General features: G+C 44.0%; 1 protein-coding gene across 1 annotated transcript in view; it reads right to left on the bottom strand.

Annotated features, from left to right (window-relative positions):
- gss (glutathione synthetase) overlaps positions 1 to 13,552 on the bottom strand; it is a 76,768-nt gene extending 63,216 nt beyond the window's left edge. Inside the window, exon 1 of the mRNA XM_068000253.1 lies at positions 13,448 to 13,552. Within this exon, the coding sequence (XP_067856354.1) occupies positions 13,448 to 13,498 (51 nt within the window). The 5' untranslated portion in view covers positions 13,499 to 13,552. The remainder of the gene's footprint in view (positions 1 to 13,447) is intronic.
- Between the last annotated feature and the right edge of the window lie 1,507 nt (positions 13,553 to 15,059).

Here is a 15,059-nt window from a genome sequence, read left to right as displayed (position 1 = left end):
CCCAAATTCCACAGCTCACTCCCAGTCAACTAAATACTGTCCCTCAGTACCCTCAATTATTTGTCATTGCCTATGCCAACTCTTTTCCCCAAAATACTAACCATGGGATTGGGGGTAATGTATTTGCGTAGACTGAGGATTGGTTAACGGAGAGAAAACAGAGAGCAAGAATAAACGGGTTATTTTCGGGTTGGCAGGTTGTGACTAGTGGGGTGCTGCAAGGGTCAGTGCCTGGCCCTCAGCTATTCATAATATAAAATCAATGAGAGAACCAAATGTGGGGAAATGTGAAATTATCCACTTTGGTAGGAAGAATGGAAAAGCAGAACATTGTTTAAAAGGTGAGAGACTAAGAAATGTTGGCAGCCTGAGGGATTTGGGTGTCCTTGTACATGAATCACAAAAAGGTTAACATGCAGGTACAGCAAACAAAAGGAAGGCAAATGGTATGTTAGCCTTTATTGCAAGGGGGTTGGTATATAAGAGTGAGGAGGACCTGCTGCAATTATACAGGGTTCTGGTGAGACCACACCTGGAGTACTGTGTACAGTTTTGGTCTCCTTACCTAAGGAAGGATATACTTGCCTTAGAGGGGGTGCAATAAAGGTTCACTAGATTGATTCCTGGAATGAGAGGGTTGTCCTATGAGGAGAGATTGAGTAGAATGGGCCTAAACTTTCTGGAATTTAGAAGGATGAGAGGTGACCTTATTGAAACGAATAAAATTCTTAGAGGGCTTGACAGGGTAGATGCTGAGAGGCTGTTTCCCCTGGCTGGAGAGTCTAGAACTAGGGGGCATACTCTCAAGACAAGGGGTCGGCCATTTGGGACAGAGATGTGGAAAAATTTCTTCACTCAGAGGGTTATGAATCTTTGGAATTCTCCACCCCAACAGACTGTGGATGCTCAGTCGTTGAGTATATTCAAGACTGAGATCGATAGATTTTTGGACACTAAAGGAATCAAGGGATATGGGGATAGGGCGAGAAAGCGGAGTTAAGGTAGAAGATCAGCCATGATCTTATTGAATTGGGGGAGCAGGCTCGAGGGGCTATATGGACTACTCCTGCTCCTAGTTCATATGTTCCCTTCCCAACTACTCACCTGTCCAGACCATGAAGTCAAATACGTACACTGGAAAAGAACGACCTGTAAAGTGCTAAAGTGGAAAACAGGAGATGGTTAAATGGCGTAAGTAATATAAGTATGAGGTAATTGGAGGCTTAATAAGAGAAATAAAAGATAATATACCAGATAAAGAACATGCCAGCAGCTAAAGGGTTGGGGCATATGCGGGTGAAAGGGAAGCATGAGAAAGTGGAGCAGGCTGCAACGGCCCAGAAGCCTAGTTGAAGAAAAAAAGGCAGGTCACCAAGGGTGCAGAACGTTCCGCCAGCGCGGGGTTCCGCCAGCCCCAAGCACCGACCTCCTCCTCTTGTTGTGTTCCTTTTTAAATACTGTTCATCTGTAATATCTTCCAGTACTGATGAATGGTGCAAGCCAGTAACGTTGACTGGTTTGTTCTCCTGACCGGCTGAGTGTTTCCAGCTTTTTTTGTGTGTGGTTTTGGATTTCTAGCATCTGCAATATTTTGCTTTTTGTTCATGAATTCTCACATCCAATGTCACTCACCTTAAGTATTTACTATCCCAATCCCACCCCTCCACCCCCCACCAAATACTAACCACCAACAATATTCAATGCTCCCCTTAGTTACTCACTATGCCTGGTCAACCCTTCACTGTTCACGACCCCTCCACAACTCATTTCCCCACCACCTAAATGTTCACATTCAGCCTCCTAAATTATTACAATCCCAACACCCTGCCCAAACAACTTATTCTCTCACTGACCACCACCAAAGCAACACATCAACTTACTTCTGAAACATTAATTACTAATAAATCCAATAAAGAATTCAGGAGAAACTTCTTTACCCAGAGAGTGGTGAAAATGTGAAACTCGCTACCCCGTGGAGTGGTTGAGGCGACTAGCATAGATGCATTTAAGTTAAGCTAGATAAACACATGAGGAAGAAAGGAATAGAAGGATATGTTGTTGGGGTTAGATGACGTAGGGTGGGAGAAGGCACAAACACCTGCATAGATTAGTTGGGCTGAATGGCCTGTTTCTGTGCTGTAAATTCTATGTAATTGCCTTTGACTTCTCACGAGCAATGTCACGGGAGATCCACTAAAATTCACACTACTCCTGTCAAACCCTTCCATAATCTTAAAGACCTCTGTCAGGTCACTCCTCAGTCGTCTCTCTTATAGAGAAAAGAGCCCCAGCCTGCTCACTCTTTCCTGCTAGCTATAACATCTCAGTTCTGGTATCATCCTAGTAAATCTTTTTTGCACCTTCTCCAGTGCCTCTATATCCTTTTAATAACATGGGGACCAGAACTGTTCACAGTACTCCAAGTGTGGTCTAACCAAGATTCTGTGCAAGTTTAACATAACTTCTCTGCTTTTCAATTCTATCCCTCTAGAAATGAACCCCAGTACTTAGTCTGCTTTTTTTAATGGCCTTATTAACCTGCGTTGCTACTTTTAGTGATTAATGTATCTGTACCCCCAGATCCCTCAGCTCCTCTACCCCATTTAGACTCTTATTTTCCAAGCGGCATGTGGCCCTCTTATTCTTCCTACCAAAATGCAATATCTCACACTTATCTACATAGAAATTCATTTGCCAATTAATAAACTTGCAGAATGGGCATGTAACATCTTCCTGTATTTTGTCAAAATCTTCCTCGGTATTAACTATACCCCCCCAATTTGGTGTCATCAGCAAATCTTGAAGTTGTACTTCCAATTCCCAAGTCCAAATCGCTTATGGATTTCTCCCTCTTGATGGTGAAACTGCCCAGCACCGTAAACAGCATAATTTTACCAGTGGCTGGATAAAAGTTCAATAGATACGGTGTAAACAGTGCAAAGGTCAGAACAAAACTCTTGCACTGCAGGCTACTATCTGCAAGTTAACCTAGCAACAAAATTTTGTATTTTCTTTTCTTCCACTTTCCAGCTACTGTTGCATCAAATGGTCTTTTTCACTGTCTGTATGTTAAAAATCTTTCTTCTGCACACACTTCCTATTAACTTTTACTATTATAGATTCCTTTTTCCAGATCTATAATGGAAATTACATACGGAAACTCGTCACATTTGTAATTACAGTGGTGTGAGGGTATAATTACAACACGGCAACTTTATACAGGAAGTTTTGATTATAAATGTGGTCACAGGTATTTACAATGGAAATACAAAAACAAGGACAGAACGTAAATGACTTTAAAATGAGGATCGAATTCCCACTTCCTTCGTCCCACCACTGGCGGCCGTGCCTTCAGTCGTCTCGGCCCTAAGCTCTGGAATTCCCTCCCCAAACCTCTCCACCTCGCTCTCCCTCCTTTAAGATATTGCTTAAAAAACTCTTTGACCAAGCAATTGGTCGCCTGTCCTAGTGTCTCCTTCCTGGGCTCGAAGTCAATTTTTGTTTTATAACTCCCGTGAAGCACCTTGGGACATTTTACTATGTTTAAAGTACTATACAAATGCAAGTTGTTGTTGAATTACATCAGCAGGCCCTGATTCAATTACCCTCCCCCTTGCCCCCCCCCTCTAACCCCACTTCACCTGAAGGCTACAGTTGGATCTTGACTTCCCCATGTGCAACCTCACAGGAGATCAACTCATGTTCCTAAAAAAGTATGCATGATGTGGAGATGCCGGTGATGGACTGGGGTGGACAAATGTACAGAGTCGTACAACACCAGGTTATAGAATTCTTGTATTCAGCATACATCTTCCACAAAGACAGAGCCATGCCCAGATTTGCTCCAATTTCTGAAATGCTCACATGCCTACTTGGTTGGCGAGTATGACTTTTTTTCCTAACAGGTGGCCTCACAATCCACATCTTGCCAAAACTGCACAAACATTATTAACGTGGGCGAGAGAATGAGAACATTCAAATCTCAAGTCAAATCACACAGCTCGTTCCCAGAATAAATCCCAAGAGTAACCCTTTTAAAAATTAAACCACTGTAAAGTATTACGAGGAGCTTTTAACTCGGGCTGGCACGATTTTGTGGAAGAAACAACCTGAGTGGACTGTGGGAAGCCCTGAAGCCTGACTTCCAAATTGGTTTTGACGCAGTTCCACATGAAAGACTGTTAAATTTAAGGGGAAGCTGGATAAACACATGAGAGAGAAAGGAATAGAAGAATATGTTGATAGGATGAGATGAAGAGGGGTGGGAGTAGGCTCGTGTGGAGCATAAAAACCAGCACTGATCAGTTGGGCCCATTTCTGTGCTGTAAAATTCTATGTAATTAAACTCTAAGGTGTGGGGATTCAGGGTAAACCTTGGGAATGGCTAGGAAACTGGTTGAAGGGTAGGAAACAACAAATCATAGAAATTAACGGCACAGAAGGAGGCCATTCGGCCCACTGTGTCAGTGCTGGCCAAAAAAGAGCTAACCAACCTAATCCCACTTTCCAGCTCTTGGACCGAAGCCTTGTAGGTTACAGCACTTCAAGTGCCTATCCAAGTACTTTTTAAATGCAATGAGGGTTTATGTCTCTACCACCCTTTCACGTAGTGAGTTCCAGGCACCCACCTCCTACTGGGTGAAAAAAAATCTTTCAACTCCCCTCTAATCCTTCTACCAATTACTTTAAATCCATGCCCCCTGATTATTGACTTCTCTGCTAAGGGAAATAGGTGTCCCCCCCCCCCATCCACTTTTTCTAGGCCCCTCATAATTTTACATACCTCAATTAAATCTCCCCTCATCCTCTTCTGTTCCAAAGAAAACAACCCCAGCCTATCCAATCTTTCCTCATAGCTAAAATTCTCCAGTCCTGGCAACATTCTCGTAAATCTCCTCTGTACCCTCTCTAGTGCAATCGCATCTTTCCTGTAATGTGGTGACCAGAACAGTACACAGTACTCTAGTTGTGGCCAAACCAATGTTTTATACAGTTCTGATTTTTCTGGTCAAAAACTTGGTGAAAGAGGTGGATTTTAAGGATCATCTTAAAGGAGGAGAGGCGGAGAGGTTTAGGGAGGGAAATTCCAGGGCTTAGGGCCAAGACAGCTGAAGGCACGGCCGCCAAAGATGCCGCCATCAAAATCGGGGATCCGCAAGAGACCAGAATTGGAGGAGCGCAGTGATCTCGGAGGGTTGAAGCGCTGGAGGGGGTTATATAGATAGGGAGGGGCGAGGCTACGAAGGGATTTGAAAACACTAATGAGAATTTTAAAATCTAGGCTTTGCTGGACTGGGAGCCAATGTAGGTCAGCGAGAAGAGGGGTGATGGTGAACGGGACTTGGTGCGAGCTAGGATACGAGTATCAGAGTTTTGGATAAGCTCAAGTTTACAGAGGGTGCAAAGTGGGAGACCGGCCAGGAGAGCAAAACGTAAACAAGTGATTCATCCAAACCAGTCTGTGCAATATTTAGCCTCCAAGCAAACTAATAGTTTCTGCCTCAATCCCTAACCCTGTGAGCTCCGCACCCTCACAACTCTGTTCAAAGCAGTTTCTCTTCCTCACTGTTCTAAATCTCCTACATTTAATCTTGTATCTATGGCCCTTCGTTACAGAATTGGACAAGATATGTAAGTAGACTGAACAGTAGCTACAAATAGGTTGCAAAAATAGATGACGCGCATTGTCCACAAGCGGTGTTGAAATAGCTAATGAATCAGCTGAAAGACGCCAAGGGATCTTAGAAGATTTGATGCTAAACATGTCCCACCATCGCAGAATAGCAACTTACTCAGACACTAAGATGTTTAACTACGTTGCTAAAACAGTACACGTCAGAGGAGGTAGCAATGAAATTTGATAGTCCTCCAGTCAGACTGCATCTTGAAATAGGGTTGCCAACTCTGGTTGAACATAGTCCTGGAGGTTTCATCACATGACCTCCAGCCTCCTACTACTCAATCAGCAACCACCCCCCCCCCCATCTCCAATTTTTTTTATAACTAATAAACAAGTGTTAAAAGAAAATGAAAACTTTTTTTTTTAAAAAGTTCCTCTGATTTTACTCCTGGGTGCTGCTCACAGTGTCCAGGAGATTATACTTCAATTCCTGGAGATTCCAGGACAATCCTGGAAGGTTGTCAACCCTATCTTGAATACTGCATCTACTTATAAAATCATAGACGAACCATACAATCAGAAGGAGGCCATTTGGCCCATCATGCCTGTGCCGACTTTTTGAACGAGCTATCCAATTAGTCCCACACCCCTGCTCTTTCCCTATAGCCCTGTAAATTTTTCCTTTTTAATTATTTATCCAATTCCCTTTTTAAAGTTACTACTGAATCTGCTTCCAGCGCCTTTTCAGGCAGTGCACTCCAGATCATAAAAACTCGCTGCGTAAAAAAAAATTCTCATCTCCCCCTCTGCTTTTTTGCCAATTACCTTAAATCTGTGTCCTCTGGTTACCGACCCTACTGCCAGTGGAAACAGTTTCTCTCTACTTACTCTATCAAAACCCATCATAATTTTGAACACCTTTATTAAATCGCCCCTTAGCCTTCTCTGTTCTGAGGAGAAAAAGATACTTCTCGTCAGAAAGAAACAAGGGAGACATTCTCGCACTGGAGACAGCACAGAGAAGAACCACAAGGCTGATTGCTTAGTGTCAGGAAACTGAATTATGAGGAAAGACTGGAGAAACTTGGACTTTTCACCTTAGAAAGGAGGCACCCGAGAAGTAATCTTAAGAGAGGCAAGAAAGATTGATACGGGTGTAGAGAAAGTTAACCCAGCGTATTACTGGAACTGGGAGACACAGGTTCAAACTAGTAAACAGTAAATTTAGGACTGATATCAGGAAATTCTTCAAAAATGTGGAATATGTGGTTTCTGCAACTGCTGACGTGAGTCCCACATGGTGTGTTGCCTCCCTGGTGCCAGGGTGAAGAACAACACTGAGAGGGTGCAGAACAATTTGAGGGAGGGAAAAGAAACAGAAGCCAGAAGTTGTGTGGGAACCAACAACACAGGAAGGAACAGAGGTCCTGCAGTCAGAGTTTCAGGAGCGAGGGAGGAAGTTAAAAAGCAGGACCCAAAGTAGTAATCTCTGGATTACTCCCAGTGCTAGTGAGTATAGGATTAATAGGATAAGACAGGTAAATGCATGGCTGGAGAAAGGGCTTCAGATCCCTGGGCCATTGGGACCGCTTCTGGGGCAGGAGGGATCTGTACAAGATAGATAGGTTGCACCTCAACAGGGCTGGGACCAATGTCCTCATGAGGAAGTTAACCAATGCTGTAGAGGAGAGTTTAAACTAATTTGACAGGGGGTGGGCACCAGGATGAAACGTTAGAGAGGAGAAACAAGATGCACAGAGGACTGGGAGGGATAAATAGTACTAGAGTAAAGAAGAGTTCAGAAATAGGAGGGATCAGACAGGGGGCAAATGCGAGGCAGACCATGGTGAATTTACTCATTGGAGTTCAGAAGAATGAGAGGCGATCTTATTGAAACATATAAGATTGTGAAGGGGCTTGATCGGGTGGATGCGGTAAGGATGTTCCCAAGGATGGGTGAAACTAGAACGAGGGGGCATAATCTCAGGATAAGGGGCTGCTCTTTCAAAACTGAGATGAGGAGAAACTTCTTCACTCAGAGGGTAGTAGGTCTGTGGAATTTGCTGCCCCAGGAAGCTGTGGAAGCTACATCATTAAATAAATTTAAAACAGAAATCGACAGTTTCCTAGAAGTAAAGGGAATTAGGGGTTACGGGGAGCGGGCAGGAAATTGGACATGAATTTAGATTTGAGATTAGGATCAGATCAGCCATGATCTTATTGAATGGCGGAGCTGGCTCGAGGGGCCGATTGGCCTACTCCTGCTCCTATTTCTTATGTTCTTAATTAGGAGTGCATGTGCGTAAATGCACGCAGCCTGATAAATAAGGTTGGTGAGCTGCAGGCTCAAGTCGCCAAATGGGACGATGATATAGTGGCAATAACAGAGAGCTGGTTCAAAGAAGGGGAGGATTGGGTACTTAATATTCCTGGCTACAAGGTCTTCAGGAAAGATAGGGAAGGAAAGAAAGGAGGGGGGAGGTGGCAGTATTGATCAAAGAAACTATTGTAGCACTGGAAAAGGATGATGTAGTTAAGGGGTGAAACACAGAATCTATTTGGTTAGATTTAAGGAATAATAGAGAAGCTATTATGCTACTGGGTGCATACTATAGGCCACCAATTAGTGGGAAGGAGATAGAGGAGCAAATTTGCAGGCAAATTACAGAAAGATGCAAGAACTATAAGAGTAGTGATAATGGGGAACTTCAATTATCCCAATATATTCTGGGACAGTACCAGTGTAAAGGCAAAGAGGGGGAGGAATTGCTGAAATGTGTACAAGAGAGCTTTCTGGACCAGTGTGTTTCCAGCCCAATGAGGAAGGAAACAGTGCTGGTTCTAGTTCTGGGGAATGAAGTGGGGGCAGGTGGAGCATGTTTCAGTGGGGGAGCATTTGGGGAAACATAATATCATTAGGTTTAGAATAGCTATGGAAAAGGACAAGGAACAATCAAATGTGAAAATACTAAACTGGAGGAGGGCTAATTTCAATGAATTAAAAAGGGATCTTGCCCCAAGTGGATTGGAATCTAAAATTGGTGGGCAAAACAGTAATTGAACAATGGGAGGTCTTCAAGGAAGAGTTGGTTCGGGTACAGAGTAGACACAGTCCTACGATGAGGAAAGGAAGGGCATCCGTAGCTAGAGCGCCCTTGATGACTAAAGACATAGAGATTAAAATGAAACAGAAAAAGGAGGCTTATGACAAATGCAAGGTTCATAATACAGTAGAGAACCAGGCTGAATACAGAAAGTACAAAGGAGATCTAAAAAAGGGAACAAGAGGGGCAAAGAGAGAGAGTATGGGAATAGATTAGCGGCTAACATAAAAAGGAACCCAAAGTTTTTTTTTTTATAAACATATAAATAATAAAAGGGTAGTCAAAACATGGGTGGGACCAATGAGGGACAAAAAAGATCTTCTTGAGGGGGCAGAGGTACTAAATGAATAGTTTGCATCAGTCATCAGTGGAAAAGAGGATGCTACCATTGTAGCAGTAAAGGAGGAGGTAGTAGCAATAAAGGATAGAATTAAAATAGATAAAGAGGAGGTACTTAAAAGATTAGCAATACTCAAAGTAGAAAAGTCACCCGGTCCAGATGGGATGCATCCTAGGTTACTGAGGGAAATACAGGTGGAAATTGCAGAGGCTCTGGCCACAATCTTCCAATCATCCTTAGATAGGGGGAACTGGTGCCAGAGGACTGGAGGATTGCAAATGTCACACCCTTGTTCAAAAAAGGGGAGAGGGATAAACCTGGCAATTACAGGCCAGTCAGCCTAACGTCGGTGGTGGGGAAACTTTGAGACACAATAATCCAGGACAAAATGAATTGGCACTTGGAAAAGTATGGGCTAGTAAATGAAAGTCAGCACAGGTTTGTTAAAGGAAAATCGGGTTTGACTAACTTGATTTGAGTTCTTTGATGAAGTAACGGAGAGGGTTGATGAGGGTAGTACAGGTGACGTTGTGTATATGGACTTTCGAAAGGTATTTGATGAAGTACCACATAATAGACTTGTTAGCAAAATTGAAGCCCATGGGATTAAAGGGACAGTGGCAGCATGGATACAAAATTGGTTAAGGGACAGAAAGCAGAGAGTAGTAAACTGTTGTTTTTCAGACTGGAGGGAAGTATACAGTGGTGTTCCCCAGAGGTCAGTATTAGGACCATTGCTCTTTTTGCTACATATTAGTGACCTGGACATGGGTATAGAGGGTATAATTTGAAAGTTTGCAGATGTCACAAAAATCGGAAATGTAGTAAACAACGTGGAGGATAGTAACAGACTTCAGGAGGACATAGACAGACTGGTGAAATAGGCAGACATGTGGCAGATGAAATTTAATGCAGAGAAGTATGAAGTGATACATTTTGGTAGGAAGAATGTGGAGAGGCAATATAAACTAAATGGTACAATTTTAAAGGGGATGCAGGAACAGAGAGACCTGGGTGTGCACATGCACAAATCTTTGAAGGTGGTGGGACGTGTTGAAAATGCTGTTAAAAAAGCATATGGGATCCTGGGCTTTATTAATAGAGGTATAGAGTACAAAAGCAAGGAAGTTATGCTAAGCCTTTTATAAAAAACACTAGTTAGGCCTCAGCTGGTGTACTGTGTTCAATTCTGGGCACCACACTTTAGGAAGGATGTCAAGGCCTTAGAGAGAGTGCAGAAGAGATTTACTAGAATGGTACCAGGGATGTTCCGTTATTTGGAGAAGCTGGGTTTGCTCTCTTTAGAACAGAGAACGTTAAGGAGAGATTTGATAGGAATGTTCAAACTTATGCAGATTTTGATAAAGTAAACAAGGAGAAACTGTTTCCAGTGGCAGAAGTGTTGGTAATCAGAGAACACAAATTTATGGTAATTGGCAAAGAACCTGAGGCGACATAAGGAAAAAAAAATTTACGCAGCGAGTTGTAATGATCTGGAATGCACTGCCTAAAAGGGTGGTGGAAGCAGATTCAATAGTAACTTTCAAAAGGGAATTGGATAAATGGTTGATGAGGAAAAATTTGCAGGGCTATGAGGAAAGAGTAGGACTAATTGGATAGCTCTTTCAAAGACGGTACAGGCATGATGGGCCGAATTCCTCCTCTTGTGCTGTAACGTTAAATGGAGAGTGGATGGGTGTTAAGATCTCTCTGGATGAGCAATACATTAAAATGGGCCACCTGTCCTTTCTCGACTATAATTATCTTATGATCTCTCCCCTTTCTTCTGTGCGTGCTATTTATTTAAACAGAAAACGTCAAGAGTGTACAGCTGAACCATAACCAACGGAAGTGACAAAAATCACAGAAGAAACATACCAAATGAAATCATTTGAATTACTGCAGTAAAGACATTTTTAAATATATATATATATATATTTACACACATCAGAGTAGAGTGGAGAAATGCTGGGAAACAACGGCGATGCTCTCTGGTGAAATCACTGACCCATTTGATCAGTGGGCCGTGCATATTATGATTTTAACCCCCAAGAACAGGAGGGTTGGGGGCGGGTGGGAGTTGAAAATAGTTGTTTTTTGGGGTGGCGACAGCTTTATTTCCGGGTTTAACTTAGGCGTGTAAAAGTACAGGCTTCCCGCTGGGTATGCAAAGTCCGAAAATTCTGCAGTTGCGACCCAAAAAAAAACAACTATTTTCAACTCCTTCCCGCCCCCAACCCACCCGTTCTTGGGGGTTAAAATCACCCCCTATGTGTCAGGCCGCAACAAGTTCCATCGGTCACCTGACCCCGTCAGGCTTCCATCCGGATTCTTTTTCTCGGCAATGAGTTTTCGCCACAACCTCGACAGAAGGAAAGAAACCCCGTCCGAGCTGCGGTGCGGGCTATTAGTTGCAGACTTTGCTTTTGCACTTGTTAACGCAACTTATATTTTACTTTAACTAAAATGGACTGTCAGGTTAACAATCCCTCCAAAAACACACACACACACACACACACTCTCTCTCTCTCTCTCTCTCTCTGCCTGTAACCTCCTCCAGCCCAACAACCCTCCGGGATCTCTGCTTTTCTCCAATTCTGGCCTCCAGCGCATCCACGATTTTAAATTGCTCCACCTTTGGCCGCTGTGCCTTCAGCTGCCCGGGACCTAAGCTCTGGAATTCCCTCCCTAAACCTCACCACCTCGTTTAAGACGCTGCTTAATTCCTACCTCTTTGACCAAGCTTTTGGTCATCTGTCCTAATATCTCCTTATTTGGCTCGGTATCAAATTTTGTTTGATAACACTCCTGTGAAGCGCCTTGGGACGTTTTACTACATTAAAAAGGTGCTATATAGATGCAAGTTGTTGCTGTTGTAGGGTTGCCAAACACTCCTTCCAGGTCAAACAGCATTTTACTTGTACTTCTTCAAACGTAGTATACTATATTCGCTGCTCACAATGCGGTCTCCTCTACAAAGGGGAGACCGAACGCAGATTGGGTGATCACTTTTCTGAACACCTCCGTTCAGTCCTCAAGCTTGACCCTGAGCTTCTGGTCACTTGCCACTTCAATTCTCCATCCCACTCTCCCCCTGACCCATCAGTCCTTGGCCTCCCACACTGTTCCAATGAAACTCGAGAAGCTGGGGTTGTTTGTCTTTAGAACAGAGAACATTAAGGGGGGAGATTGGACAGGGGTGCTCAAAATCCTGAACGGTTTTGATCGAGTAAATAAGGGGAAACCGTTTCCAGCGGCGGAAGGGTTCGGTAACCAGAGGACACGGATTTAAGGTGATCGGCAAAAGAATCAGAGGCGACACGAGGAAACATTTAATAACGCAGCCAGTTAACGATCTGGAACGCGCTGCCTGAAAGCTTGGCGGCAGCAGATTCAACAGTAACTTTCAAAAGGGAATTGGATAAATACTTGAAGGGGGGTGGGAGAAATAAGGGCTGCGAGGAAAGAGCGGGGAGATGGGATTAAGCTCTTTCACAGCTTGGCACGACGGGCCAAATGGCCGCCACCTGTGCTGGATCATACAAGAGGGAGGGGTGGGGTGGGGGGGTTAAGATCTCTCCGGACGGATACATTAAAATGGGTCACTTGTCCTTCCTCGATTATAATTATCTTCTGATCGCGCGCCTTTCCTCGCTCGGTCCGTGTTTATTTAAAACACAAAAACGCCCAGATCGTACAGCTGGACTACAGGTTCTCATAACCAGCGGAAGTGACAAAAATCACAGAAGAAACATACCGAATTAAATCAGCTGAACTGCTGCAGTAAAGGCATATTTTTAAATATATAAATATATATTTACACACACTTCAGTTTAGAGTGGAGAAATGCTGGGGAACAATGGCGATGCCCTCTGGTGAAGTCACTAACCCATTTGATCAGTGGGCCTTGCACATTGTGTCAGGGCCTCAACATGTTCCGCCGGTCACCCGACCCCCCCCCCGGCAGCTTTCCATCCCCGATTCGGTTTTTTTTTTCTCTCGGCGATGAATTTTCGCCTACAGATTCGGCGGAAGGAAGGAAAGAAACCCCATCCGAGCTGCGGTGCGGGCTATTAGCTGCAGACTTTGCTTTGCACTTGTTAACGCAACTTTATATTTTACTTTAATTAAAATGGACTGTCAGGTTAACAATCCCTCCAAAACACACACTCACTCACACTCTTACCGCCTGCATCATTTCAGGGGGACAACACAACACGACCCGCTCGCTATTCTCTGGGATTTAGCAACTGCGATAATGGATTTTAACCCATTTTTACCGTTAATTTTACTTGCAAATAAAAATTATTCCGCGTGGGGGAATGCATGATGCAGACACGTTTTTTTTTTAATATGCATATAACTGTATTTGTAACCGGTTACCTCGCTGTCTGCCTTTTTAGGCAATGTAAGACTCGGCAGCCTTCTATGCATCGTCTTTATGTCCACGCCGGCGATGGTGTTCAATAAAAAGTCGCTACATTCACGCTCGCTACTTTTCGAATGATTGACAGCTGCTCCAACCACTCACAGCTCGCCGTCCCGCGAAAGGGGCGGGGTGTGTTCCCGCGCGCAACCCCGTCGCCTCTGTGCGTCTGCGCGTCCGTTGCCATAGAGATGGTGTGGCAAAAAAGGAGGCGGGGCGGGGCGGGGCAGGGGGTGTTTGTGAGCACGTGATCCCCATACAACATTGTGGGGGTGGGGGTGCGGGGGGGTTAGTGAGCGACAGGTGTGATCAGATGGAATGGAGTTTTGTGTGTGGATTTTGTAAAATTTTGAAGTCTATTATTAAGGAGACAGTAGCGGAACATTTGGATTAACATAATTTAATAGGACAAAGTCAGCATGGCTTTACGAAGGGGAAGTCATGTCTGACAAATTTGCTTGAGTTCTTTGAGGACATAACGTACAGGGTGGATGAAGGGGGACCAGTGGACGTCGTGCATTTAGACTTCCAGAAGGCATTCGACAAGGTGCCACATAAAAGATTATTGCTCAAGATAAAGAATCACTGGATTGGGGGTAATATTCTGGCATGGGTGGAGGATTGGTTATCTAACAGGAAGCAGAGAGTTGGGATAACTGCTTCATTCTCGGACTGGCAACCAGTAGCCAGTGGTGTTCCGCAGGGGTCGGTGCTGGGTCCCCAACTCTTTACAATCTAGATTAACGATTTGGAGGAGGGGACCGAGTGTAACATATCAAAGTTTGCAGATGATACAAAGATGGGAGGGAAAGTAGAGAGTGAGGAGGACATAAAAAACCTACAAGGGGATATAGACAGGCTGGGTGAGTGGGCGGAGATTTGGCAGATGCAATACAATATTGGAAAATGTGAGGTTATGCACTTTGGCAGGAAAAATCAGAGAGCAACTTATTATCTTGATGGCAAGAGACTGGAAAGTACTGCAGTACAAAGGGATCTGGGGGTCCTAGTGCAAGAAATTCAAAAAATTAGTTTGCAGGTGCAGCAGGTGATCAAGAAGGCCAACGGAATGTTGGCGTTTATTGCTAGGGGGATAGAATATAAAAACAGGGAGGTATTGCTGCAGTTATATAAGGTATTGGTGAGACCACACCTGGAATACTGCATACAATTTTGGTGTCCATACTTAAGAAAAGACATACTTGCTCTCGAGGCAGTACAAAGAAGGTTCACTCGGTTAATCCCGGGGATGAGGGGGCGGACATATGAGGAGAGGTTGAGTAGATTGGGACTCTACTCATTGGAGTTCTGAAGAATGAGAGGCGATCTTATTGAAACATATAAGATTGTGAAGGGGCTTGATCGGGTGGATGCGGTAAGGATGTTCCCAAGGATGGGTGAAACTAGAACTAGGGGGCATAATCTTAGAATAAGGGGCTGCTCCTTCAAAACTGAGATGAGGGGAAACTTTTTCACTCAGAGGGTGGTAGGTCTGTGGAATTTGCTGCCCCAAAAATTGTATGCAGTATTCCAGGTGTGGTCTCACCAATACCTTATATAACTGCAGCA

Source organism: Heptranchias perlo, chromosome 19 (assembly GCF_035084215.1).
Source record: "Heptranchias perlo isolate sHepPer1 chromosome 19, sHepPer1.hap1, whole genome shotgun sequence".
NCBI lineage: Eukaryota > Metazoa > Chordata > Chondrichthyes > Hexanchiformes > Hexanchidae > Heptranchias > Heptranchias perlo.
This window is presented reverse-complemented; position numbering and strand designations above follow the sequence as displayed.